This window comes from Mesocricetus auratus, unplaced genomic scaffold (assembly GCF_017639785.1).
Source record: "Mesocricetus auratus isolate SY011 unplaced genomic scaffold, BCM_Maur_2.0 Super-Scaffold_100009, whole genome shotgun sequence".
NCBI lineage: Eukaryota > Metazoa > Chordata > Mammalia > Rodentia > Cricetidae > Mesocricetus > Mesocricetus auratus.
This window is the reverse complement of record NW_024429193.1, coordinates 58,273,611-58,286,484: the sequence shown is the minus strand read 5'-3', so window position 1 is coordinate 58,286,484 and position 12,874 is coordinate 58,273,611. Positions and strand designations below refer to the sequence as shown.

Genomic DNA, 12,874 nt, shown 5'->3' with positions numbered 1-12,874 from the left:
ACGCCCAGCTCAGCCCCAAGCTCTGATGAATGAGCTCAGACTGCCAGCTGGGAGATAAGGGCACTCACAACGTTCTATGTCAATAAAGCATGCCTTCCCATTGCCTCTCTCTGATTCAGTCTGACCAGGACCAGCGAAGAGTTGCAGTGCTGTGAATGAATGGCCCCGAGGCCCCGCCACTTCAGCCTCTTCAGTTTGGATTTATTAGAATCGGTGTGTGTATCGCTTTATTCAGATGAGGGGGTAGAAAACCTGAACACATACATGTGAACCAAGTGAGGTGGGTCTCCAGGAGACAGTGCCCAGCCTCCCAGCTCCCTCGAAGTTTTTCTTCCTGTGGGAAACTTCTTAATTTGGAAGCATTCTGCTAATGTGGGAATCAAGATTAACATTTTCTGAAATACTTGTACAAGAAAGGCAGAAATGTGCTGTCCAGGAAGCAGATTTACATAGTAGAAAAATGCCTGCCCCAAAGTGTTTGGGTAGTCTTTGTGTATTAGATGTGATACTCTGTGTGAGTGTGTGTGTGTGTGTGTGTGTGTGTGTGTGTGTGTGTGTGTGTGTGTGTGGTTGATTATATTCTCATCTTTGTCTCTTTTACATCTAAGAAGGCCCTAGAATGCATGTTTTCCCATAAACAGCCTGTTTGGAGATCCATTCTCTCACCAGTACTTCCTGCCTCCTACAGAGTAAGGTACATTTTTCCCTTTCCTTCTTTATTTCCTTTCTTTTTTGGGTAGGAGCATCGGGGGATGATTGGGAATGGGGATGGTGGGAACTAATGAACATGATAGCTGACTTCCATTTTCTCCTTTTTTACCAGGAAGTTAACTGTAAGTCCATGCTTTAAAATAAGATAAAGAAAGAGTCAGCAGTATGCCCAACCCTGCTAGTTACTTTTGCACAGCTACAGAATTTAGAGGCTGATGGTCTGGTGAGACGTGGGGCCCACGTTCTTGAAATGAAGGACACATTAAGGCTACCCAGTGGCCTGGACTCGAGCACAGTGAGACATTTATTCTGGAGTCTCTGCTCTGGGGCACCTACATGTTTTCAGCCTGGCTTTGGGAATTGAAAGTTAAATAGAACTTTCACTGGTTACTGCCAGCTTCGGCTGTTAGCAATTATTTTTTATCTATTTTAACAGGGGGAACGGAACAGGGCAGGGGCGGGTGGTGGCGGTGGCAGGAAACCTGGCTGGCATCATGGTCACAGGAAACAACAGAGGGTTTGGGGGCCCTTCAAACCATAGACCTTTGTTAGTGACCAGTGCTTAATTTGGTTTGTGGGTTCTGTGAGCCCCTGTCCCCGCCCCCACCATTACCTTAAACGACAGTTCCCCTCCTGCGCTCAGCAGACAGAGGCAGGCTGCCACCGTAGAGCGGAGGGCTGAGGGGCCCAGAGCGAGAGGAAAGTGGGTTGAAAGCTGAGTTCTGTGTAAAGAATTTTCTGCTGGAAGCTGGCCCAGAGGGAGTCAAGAGGGGCTTTAATGAGGAACAGCTGCACCGCAAGGCGGCTCACAGGAGACACCCCCCAGTCCACATTCTGTACAGTTTTTGAAAACTCATAATTTTGGAATTGCTGTTGTGTGAACTATGCCCCTCTTTCTTGTGTGTGGTGGGGGTTTCGCTTTGTTGTTGTTCTTAATGACCAAATCCTCACCCCCCCAAAATAAATAAAATAAAGCTCCTCAAAACAAAAACAAAAAGGGCTGCGGTAAAGCCTGGGTACAGTGTGGCTCACCCTGCTGCTAGGACATTTGGTGGAAAATGGGGTGAGCGAGCACTGGTGTTTGGTTGGAAAAGACGTTTGTTTCCTCAGACTTCAGTCACTTTGGAGCCGACAGAGCTGCTCATTGCGTTTGGCTTTTCTCGGGACGGGTGGCTATTCACTTGGGAAATGTGAAAGGGGAAATTTTTCTGCCCTGTATTACTAGGGAGACAGCCCAAGTTGCAGCCATTGCAGATAGATGGGAATTGCCATTCATGTCTCTGCTCCTTGTTAAGAATCCAGGCTGCCATGTCTGTGAGAGGCAGGGTCTGGCTGGCTGATTCAGGCAGGCTGCTGTGAAGGTGTCCTTTCACCTTTCTGGTGGAACCTTCTCTGTTGCTCCTCGTGCCCCCCCCCATTCACCCTATTTTACCGTATGTGTGTGACATGAATAGCAGAGTCTTTGGTGTTATGTGCGTTTTAAGGAACAGGCAACAGACGTAGCTATGTGGACCAGGGAGCCAGCATCCACGTTGTGTCTGCCTGTTGTACACAGCTCATAAGAACAGAACCATGCCTGTGGCTGTTTGCTTAACATAGTCTTTCCAAGGCTCATCTATATAGCGTGTGTCAGGGCTCCATTCCTTTACATGGTCAAATAATACTTTATTGCATAGGTATGATACATTTTATTTCTATGTCCATCAGATGATACATGTTTGAGCAGTTTCTACCTTCTGCTATTCTGAATCATGCTGATATGAACAGATGAATATATTTTTATATGAATAATGCTGGTATGAGCATATGCTTTCAGTTACTGTGCATGTGTGTGTGTGGTGTGTATCTATCTCTGTGTGTATGTATGTATGAATATGTAGTGTGTATGGCATGTATGTATGAGTGTGCTGGATGTGTGTGTATGTGGTATATATGTGTGAGTATTTGTGTGTGTGATATGTGTTGTGTATGTGGTAAGCATGTGTGAGGGTGAGTATGTGGTATGTGGAGGAGCAGAATTTTAAGGAAAGATATGTCTTCTAATGGAAAGATGGTTGAAGCAGCAAGTCACTAACATTACTTAATTTACCATTTGCTGCATGGTGTCCTTAGTGCTGTATGATGTAAAGACCCTGTGTGGGCAGGCACGCTATTGAATCTGTCTTACCACAGAGAGGGCTACTGCTCTGCCTAGGGATCCACGGGGCCCACGTGATGAGCCAGAGCTGCAGTGCGGTAAACGAACACTTACTCAGAAGAGGGTGTTGTGTCTTGGAAGTGGAGTTATAGTGATTATGGCTACCATGTGGGCACTTGGACTGAACCCAGGTCCTCTCCAAGAGCAGTCTGTACTCTTCTTAATTGCTGAGCCATCTCTCCAGCCCCTCTGTACCTTCTTGATTTGTTTTCTTCTGCCTATTGTGTCTTTTATTTTTTATTTTTTTGTTTTTGTAGTCTGCTGAAATTTACATTCATGAGTTCAGAAGTTTTCCTAGCACAGTTGTCCCTCAATATCAGTTGGGGACTGACTCCAGGAACTCCACAGAGCCTTTATATCTTTATGCAACCTGTGCATCTCCTCCCACGTTAATCCATTTGCCCATTGTTTTTAATGCTTAATATAATATTAGTGCTGCATGGCAAAGCAACTGAGCATGGCCAGTGTGGACATGACCTTGTCCCCACCCGGACATTTTTGACCCCTGGTTCTGGTTGGTTGAACCCTTGGATGCTGAACCTGTGTGTATCTGTGACTACTAGAAAAATGCTTGGCATATAGTCAGCATTTGCTAAGAGTTTACTCTCACAGTTAATGAATGAGTTTAATATTTTTTTCGTGGAAACTAGTAGAATATTCTTCATCATCATTAATGTCATGAATAATAAGCATATTGGATGCTATTAATAGGCTCCATGTCTTCTCTACTGAAGACTTGGCAAACTTCTGCAAAGTTCCAGGGTCTAAATATTTTTGTGGGCCATGTGGTCTTACTGCAAATATTCCACTCTGTTGTTGTGGCAGCCATGGCCATCTGCAAATGAGCAAGCATGGCAGCACTCCAACGTGACTATTTATGGATGCGGAAATTTGAATTTATGTATCTTCCAAGTGCCACAAAATATTAGTTTTTAAGTTTTTCAAGCATCTGGAAATGCAAGAACCATTCATGGTTTATAGGCCATACAGAAATGGACCACGCCAGATCCCCAAGCCATCTTTGCTTTTCTCCACTGTTGCTGGCTCCTAAACATGATCTACTTAGTGGAAACTTATTTTCCATACTTGGTAGGGAACAACCATTTGGATTAAACCCTAGAAACAGAGAATTCAGGAGAGCGTCTTTGAGGTCCCAGAACTCTCATGTTGGTCCATTTTTGTTTTCTTGGGAACCTTGTTTTCTTTGTATGTTTATGATGCTGACTTTTAAATGAGTTTGCACTTTCTTAGTGGATGCCACATGGCAGCACCGGGGTGGTGTGACAATTGAGGAGCAGAGCTGGGCAGAGCCCACCCGGGTTTAGAGGCATGCCAGTTTTCACAGGGTGCCTGATTCCCACCCAGGAGGATCAACCAGGCCCGATGCCTGGGGCCTGCTGCTGTGCGTGTGAGGAGGGATGCAGTTCCTCAGCATCTTCCACAACACATTTCTTGAATAAGCTACAAGTGCTTTTAATAATCCCGTTTAGGGTTAATTTTAGCTGTGCCACATTGGTGTCCTCTGTGCCTATATTTAAGAAAAAAAGAAACCTAGCAAAGCTCTATATTCTGTTGTCAAATTAAGCTGTGATTCGGATAATGCATCATATTTTTCTCAGCCAGCATGGAGAGAAAATGGTTTTCATTTGCTGAACACTTTAATACAATATTTTTCTTCCACATGCTTGAGTTTGCCTGGTTCTCACACAATCCCACAGTATGAGTTGCCTTTTTTTTGTTTGTTTGTTTTTTTGGGGGGTTTTACGAGACAGGGTTTCTCTGTATTGTTTTGGAGGCTGTCGGTCCAGCCCGGCCTCGAACTCAGAGATCCGCCTGCCTCTGCCTCCCGAGTGCTGGGACTAAAGGCGTGCGCCACCACCACCTGGTTTGAGTTGCCTTTTTAACTATTTAAGATGTGAGGGAGAGAAGCCAATCTTACAGCCCCTGAACTGATTTATCTTTCATTATATATGCCTATGCTTATCTGTGTGTGGGTATGTGTATGTGAGTGAAAGAAGACCAGAGGTCCTTCTAGAGCTAGTTACAGGCGATTGTGAGCTGCCTGATATGGGTGCTGGGAGCCAAACTTGGGGCCTTTGCAAGAGCAGTACATCCTTAACCACTGAGCCTCTCCAGGTCCAACACCTAGTCTCTTGACAAGAGCTCTACTCTGCTGAGGTACACTCACTGTCTTCAGCCAGTCATTGGTTTCATCACTGTGAACTCTGCTGTCTTCCTGTCTGGAGCGTGGTGGACCTACCATTGAAGCTCCAGAGTCCAGTCTCCTCCCCCTCTGCCACCCTTCTCGTGCATGGTTCTGGGAAGGGGTAGGAGGCTGTGGTGATTACATCACCACACTGTCCCTGTTTACCAGCTGTTTCTCCACCAGTCATTATAGCTACTGCGCAATTCTCCTGGGCATGTTGTCTTATTTCCCTTATAGCTTGCCTTCCTCATTTTCTCAAAGACCTTGACCCCCAAGGCCAACTAGTGGCTATGCTTGGCATAAATGGAAAGGAATTCAACATGGCTTCAGTACCTCAAGTCACCAGAGAAGACATGGCCGGAAGCTAGGTCTGAGGGTGAAGGTTTAGTCTGGTTTAAAGGTGTTGCCTTTTAGGTAATAGTGGAACAGGTTCTAGATCACTTTCCTGTCCTCCAAAAAGTAAAATGAACAGATAGGTCGAGTCAGGTATCTGGGGCTGCAGCCAGACAGCAAACTTGTTAGGATCAAAGTCTTTGTGTTCTCTCTGCATGGTTGTTAGTGGCCCCATATAAGCTGTTCCATCCTGAACATGAGAGTGCACACCCTTTTAGTGCTGTTTAGAGAACATTGTGATGTGTGCAGTTTAGGGTGGTTGTGTGTCTTTATGAAGCAAGAGGTGGAAATAAAATGATTTCTCATATGCTAACATGAAAAATATGGGAAAAAGGTTATTTTAAGGCAGCATCTCATATAGTCCCAGCTGACTTTGATCTCACTATGTAGCCTAGGATTACCTTGAACCTCTGACCTTCTACGTTCTTCTCCCAAGTCCTGGGATTACAGGTGTGTACCACCATACCCAGCTAGAGTGTTATTCTTGAGCTATTTCTCTGCTATACATAGTTGTTTTTGTGGTACTTCAGATATTCTGTGTACTCTTAAATATACTACATGTCTTTTCATTTGCTTATAAGCCAGCATTTAAAATGTCTTTTTGAACCCTTCCCGAACCTTCTTTTCTTTCTTTATCTCACCCAGAGAGCCATGTGTGGACCAGAGAGAGAATAGCTTCCCCTTTCTCAGTACTCAGTTGAGAAGGGGCACATGATGGCGTGTTTGTTACAATGGAGAGTCTAGAGGGTTGAGTCTACTTTTGTCTTGAGACTGACTGTCTTAGTCTTGTCAACTGCCTCATCAGAATGAGATGGTCAATGACCAAGGAGTCAGGTATGCACAGCGCTTTACGGAGAAACCATCACAGCCTGTGCCTGTGTGGCTCTCCAAGGAAGGCTCAGGCTGACTGACTGTGGCAGACTCTGCTGGATCATGCACCTAGTATTCTGTGACCTGCCAAGACTCAGAGTGGCCTGGGAGTATGAGATCTCTGAGCACCCTTCTCCTGAAGTCAGGTGGTTGCAGGCTGTACCTGCAGGTGTCTTTATTCACACACGTTTTCTTGCCTGTGTAGCATCGTCTTCTGGTCTGTGGACTCACAAGAAGTCAGGTGTTTTTCATGAATTTTTTTTTAAATACAGATGTCCAGAGGGCTTCTTAGGAGAATATTGTCAACATCGAGACCCCTGTGAGAAAAACCGCTGTCAAAATGGTGGCATTTGTGTGACCCACCCCATGTTGGGGGATGCCGTCTGCCGATGTGCTTCAGGGTTCACAGGAGAGGACTGCCAGTACTCAACGTCTCACCCCTGCTTTGTGTCCCGCCCCTGTCTGAACGGAGGTACCTGCCACATGCTCAGCCGGGACACCTATGAGTGCAGCTGCCAAGTTGGCTTTACAGGTAACGGGTTTGCCTTGAGCCTTGCTTTCCTGTCCTCAGCAGCAGCCTGTACTGTTCACATTTCGATCTCAGTGTCTCACTCCTCAGGCGTGTTAGATACTTCTCATGGCTGCGATAAGACACCGCTATCCAAGCAGCTTCCAGAGGAAAGAGTTTATTTTGGCCTATGGTTCCAGAGGAGGATCCATAGTCACTAGGAAGGCATGGCAGCAGGCAGCCAGAAAGTTGGCTGATTGCTTTTCAGCCACAGACACAACCCGTAGCGTGGACGTGGGTGAGGCTGCACACCATCACAGCCTGCCCTCATCTGTGTACTCCTCCTGCAGGGACGCTCGACTCCCAAAGATGCCGTAACCTCCCCAGACAGCACTGCCAGCCAAGGACCAAGTTTCAGATAGATGCTTGAGCCTGTGAGGGGCATTCCTCATTAACGTTCCCAACTCCATTTTAGCATTATGATACAAGTTGGAATATGGGGAAAGGCTCAGAGACATTTAAAAGTTCCTTAATAGATAAGTGTTAGCTATCTTAGGCAAATGAGAGGTACAAAATATGATTAAGAGAACATAAAATATGTGAGGTACTTCATAAAGTATAGAAAGAAAATAATTCAAGAATAACATTCTAAAACATTTTCCTTATTGAGGCATTGAGAATCTTTTTGTATTTCACTTCTTAATTTGTAAGATGTGCAGTCAATATATCCTTTACCTTTTGAGAATTTTTAAGGGGCAGAAGAAGAGAAAGAAAAAGGACCAGGGTCTAGACGTATTTCGTTATTTGTTTACTAAATTCTCTCTCTCGACACTCAGGGACTGTTTTTTCTAGTGTCTCAAGCTCTTCTTTCTTCCTTCAGCTTGGTGAAAAAAGACTTGTCATTTTGACCCCTGCCACAGACACTAAAGCAGCAGTTCTATAAATCTACAGTCCAAAGTAAAAAATGTACTCGGGAAATTAGACTGGATCGGTTGTGTTTAAAGAAAAAGTAGTGCTAACTTGTTTCTCTCACCTAAGAGCTCAATTTAGTAACCATATGAAATACAACAGTGAAAATATGTTGTATTCATTCAACAGACATGGTTGAGAGCCTGCTGTGGGGACCCAGCCTTGTGCTATGGGGGCTGGCATGGTTGAAGGAGACAGCCCACATGGGGGCGGGCATTAAGGGTAGTTTGACCGAGGTAGCAGCTGCTGACTGCACTGTCAGTATAAGGGAGAGTGCACCAGGTAAATGAAGGGGCAGGTGGCATTCCCAGGCGAGGAGCAGCTTCAGCAAAACTGGGAGGTAGGAGAGCAGGCAGACCCAGACCTGTGCCACAGGCCTGGCGGAACCCTGCAGGCCTGGCTTCCGGTAGCCAGCACTCAGTCCCCTCATGCCCCCTATCCACGGAGTCTTGAGTCTCACCCAGGGGCCTCAGGGAGCTTCTGGAAAGTACTGTGTGTCTGCAGATCTTGAGGTGACACCGATGTGTTCTGTAAGATGTGAAGTCTAGGGGTCTCTATGTAAGCACCGGCTGTTACTAAGAAGTTACAGGGTGGGAGAGGGAGCTGCTGAGTGTGACTGGTGCTGAGTTCCGTTTCCTTCCTTCAGGGAAGCTGTGCCAGTGGACAGATGCCTGCCTGTCCCATCCCTGTGCAAATGGAAGCACCTGCACCTCCGTGGCCAGCCAGTTCTCCTGCAGATGTCCTGCAGGCATCACGGGACAGAAGTGTGAAACCGATATCAATGAGTGTGACACTCCAGGACGCTGCCAGCATGGTGGCACCTGCATCAACATTCCTGGTTCCTACCGATGCCAGTGCCCCCAGGGCTTCACAGGCCAGCACTGTGACAGTCCCTATGTGCCCTGTGCACCCTCGCCTTGTGTCAATGGAGGCACCTGCCGTCAGACTGGTGACTTCACTTTTGAATGCAACTGCCTTCCAGGTAGGGAACTCCCCAGGCTTTTGGGAATGGGTGCATGCCCATCTCGGGATGAAGGTGGAGGTGCACGTGGCCTAGACCCTCCTTTAGGAAATATCCTAGAGCAGTGAAAAGGGGAAGTGAGAGCGTTGTGTGGGGTGGGTTGCTGGTGAGGGAGGGGTTTTATGGGCTCACTGTGGTCCATAAATAGATCAGGGGGTAATTTAAGATGTCAGAGTTTATGATGATGAGTGCTTAGGAAATTGTTTATTGTTCCTTTTGGAGAAACAGCCCTGGGAAAGGGCCAGGCAGGGAAAGGGAGTGGGGAACACTGTGATAATCATACATGATGCGTGTGTGTGTGTGTGTGTGGGTGTGTGTGTATGAAAGTAAGTGTGTGAGGAGAGTATGTGAGTGTGTGTGTGTCTGTATGTCTGCGTGAGAGTATGTGTGAATGTGTATGTATGAAAGTATGTGTCTGAGTGTGTGTGTGTGTATGTGTGTATGCTTAGTAAGTCAAAATGACAACAAGATTGGAGGATCAGCTCTCCTTCATGCTTCTGTCCCCTTCCCACCTTGACTTGATGGAGGGATACCCTTCCCACCTTCAAGCGGGAGACTTTTGAAAGAAGCCCTTCTGTCAACCAGTGTTGTTTTCTGATGAGCTCTGATTGGCGACGTGGAAGAGACTAATCGAGACACAGCGCTTCGTCATACTCATGACTGACTGCTGAAGGCGCCTAAGCACACACACAACCCAGGGCTGAAACACAGAGGAGTCGTGTCTGGGGCCCAGAGCCTGGTCTTCCCTAGAGGGAGAAAGGAACACGCCTGGCCAGTTCACTTCGCTCTGTATAAAAGTGATGAGGAGGCTGAAAACCAAGAATTTTGATTGGGAACAGAGCACAGGCAGCTGGAGCAGATGAATTACTAAGCAACAAAGATCCTGTTTTTATACAAATACCCTTAGTACAAAAACAAAAGAAGGAAAACTGTGTGTGGGGTGTGTGTGTGCGTAATGTGCTAAATAAGCAGGATTGTCTCAAAAAGAAGTTGTTCAGCCACGCTTTGAGTGGGAACCGTAGATTCTGATGTTGAGAATATAACTCACAGATAATGGACTTGTGTTTTTCATCTTTAGGAGATTAAAGGTTGTAGGTCAATCCTTGGTATAAAACCAAATGGTAATTTATCTATTTACAACCTATTTATTTATTTATTTATTTATTTATTTACATTATGTGGAAGAGCGTTTTGACTACATGTATGTCTGTGCACCACATATGTACCTGGTGCCCAAGGTCAGAAGAGGGCATTGTATCCCCTGGAACATGAGCCACCTCTAGGTTCTGAGAACCAAACCTGGGTCCTCTCCAAAACCAACAAGTGCTCTTAACTCTTTGAATCATTTCTCCAGAGCAGTGGTTCTCAACATTCCTTATGCTGCGACTCTTTAATACAGCTCCTCAAGTTGTGGTGACTCCCAACCATAACATTATTTTGTTGCTACTTTATAACTGTAACTTTGCTACTGTCATGAATTGTAAATACCTGATGTGCAGGATATCTGCTCTGTGGCCCCAAAGGGGTCGCGACCCAGGGGTTGAGAACCACTGCTCTAGACCCATTTGACTTGCTTGATTTTATTCAGTAAAACTTCACTGAATAACTGCTATGTTCCAGCACCATTCTTTGCTCTTGATACAGCAGTATGAGACACTGTCAGAACCCTAAGTCAAACTAACCACTTAACCAGGACACAAGGAAGTATATTTAATTGCATTGCTTTAGTTTCTCTTTCAATAAAGAATAGATAACACTATCATTCTAGATACTAAATAAATGTTTATTGAGACTTGCTATCACCTTCATTATCTTGTAGAAGGAATAACTAAGATATCTTTCTTTGCTCTTGCATTTGTTTACATTTTAAGAGCTAAAAACAGAAATAGAAATATAAACCACTTCCTTTGTAAATGTTTTAATATTGCAAACATTCTAATAGTCTAATGTTGTAATGGCCCAAGTGGCTCATAATTGAAGTTAGTGTGATTTATGGCTAGGGGCTGTGTGCCATTTTCAGTTGTAAGAAAATTGCTTTTAATAGTTGCCTAGAACAGGAGACTGATTTGGCAGCAAGATATTGACAGGAAGTTAGACAAGTCAATAAAGGAAGTCTTTAGCTGGGAGAGAGTGACTATTCACTCCATTGTTGTGCATTGTTATCCGCCAGGCTCTTTGAGAACCTCAGGGGATACTCAGAGTGTCCAGGAAAAGCTCACCAAATGAGAATAGCGGCTCCTCCTTGAGGAAGGAAATGACCAGGGATTCCACAGCCAGTGGGCTGCCCAGGCTGGAAATTTGCCTGTGTTTCATGCAGTGCTCATCATGTATGGGCATTCATATATGCTTGTGTGTGTACATGCACACATCTCAACACTATGCAGATAGCTATTTTTCAAGATTTCTCGGGTGAAGTTAACTGAAGTCTGTCGTGGTAGGTCATTTTCTAGCAGTTATACAGTGAATGCTGTAGACTGGTTCTGGAACCCAGGCAGGCCCCATGTACCTGGAGACCACCACATTGTGGTCATCACATTGCAATGCTCATCTGCTTCCTGGGGTGCTGTGGAGTGTATGATATCTCATTACATGCTTTGAGTAGTTTGGCTTAAAATGAAAAATTTACTTTATGATAAAAAGAAGATTCTCCCATGATACCAATTAGAGTTTGTTTCACATTAACCCAGGCATATGGTACAGAGAGGAGAGTGTAGTTCAGTAGACTAGTGTTTCTTTTTCCAAGTTCTTTCTTCATGCAGCTCCCTTCCTTGCCACCTAAAACACCATCTCCATGTGACAACTTGAGTTAAATGATTGTCGTTTCAGTTGTCACAATGGGGAGACCAAGTCAGTGGGACACAAAGCTGTCCACCAAGGTCTCCCGAATCCCCTGAATGACCATCTCCTGCCACACTGTAGGTCTTTGCATCCTGACCACTCGATTTCAAATTGTAACCATCCCCTCCAGTCCCTTAATTACTGGTCTTGGCCTACATTTTTGTTTTCTTTTTCTGTGACACTTAGATTCATACTATATAATTTGTACTATATCATTTACTTCATTATGCCTATTGTTTATTGTCTATCGTTTCCAAACTCAACCACTGCTCCTCTGTACCATGAAGGCTAGGATCCTTGCATTTGTTCACTGATGACTGCCCCAAACACCTGAAAACAGAGCCCATGTGGAACAGACCCACAAACACTTTTTGACTGACTGACTCTGAGTGTAATATTAAGTCAGTATGGTGGGTAAACAGATCTCATTTCTCATCTGGAATCCTGCATCTCATGTTTGGCTACTTTTATCCATGGACACTGATACTGGATAAAAGTAATTTTGGAGTGTTTTCGGCTCTGACAGTTGGAGATAATACATAAGTTAGTGACTATGTTTGTATGGTTAAGGTGTCATTTTTTTTTCCTACAAAGAGCATTGTAGTTACTGTGTACACTACAATGTTGCAGGACCCATGAGGAAGGAATTCATACCACAGAAGTGATTCAGCTTGTGCAACGTAGAGAGAAACGTTCCTCTGCAGAGGGGGAGGGGGAAAGATTATGGATGGGTATGAGAGTAGGCTCAGAAGCTACATTCCAACCTCTAGGATCAGTAGCTGTCAATAACCCAGACACTTGGTGAGCTTCTGTCACCCAGCCTTCTCAGCAGCAGCCCCCGAGCAGAGCACCCAGCTTCAGTCATTCCACCATAATAGCAAAATACGGTGTGAAACACATATGTTTGAGTCCAAGCCAACCAATGTGGAAAACGAGGTAGACAGTTTTGTGTGTGTGTATCGCTATTTTTACAAACAACACACACCATCAGAACACCATGGGCCACTACTCTTTGCAGCCTCGTGGGGGTCCTGAGCTCACAGTTGGAACGGGAAGTCCTCAAGGGACTGGCCCTTTTTCCTTCCCCTGCTGCATCTCTTTATGCCGTGACTTCTCAGAACTCCGTCTGGTCCTTCCACTGCTGTCAGTGAAAGCTCCTCC

At 45.3% G+C, this 12,874-nt stretch overlaps 1 protein-coding gene across 1 annotated transcript in view; it reads left to right on the top strand.

Annotated features, from left to right (window-relative positions):
* Notch2 (notch receptor 2) overlaps positions 1 to 12,874 on the top strand; it is a 135,857-nt gene that overhangs the window by 51,966 nt on the left and 71,017 nt on the right. Inside the window, exons 3-4 of the mRNA XM_013123808.3 lie at positions 6,650 to 6,909; positions 8,501 to 8,836. Of these exons, the coding sequence (XP_012979262.2) occupies positions 6,650 to 6,909; positions 8,501 to 8,836 (596 nt within the window). The remainder of the gene's footprint in view (positions 1 to 6,649; positions 6,910 to 8,500; positions 8,837 to 12,874) is intronic.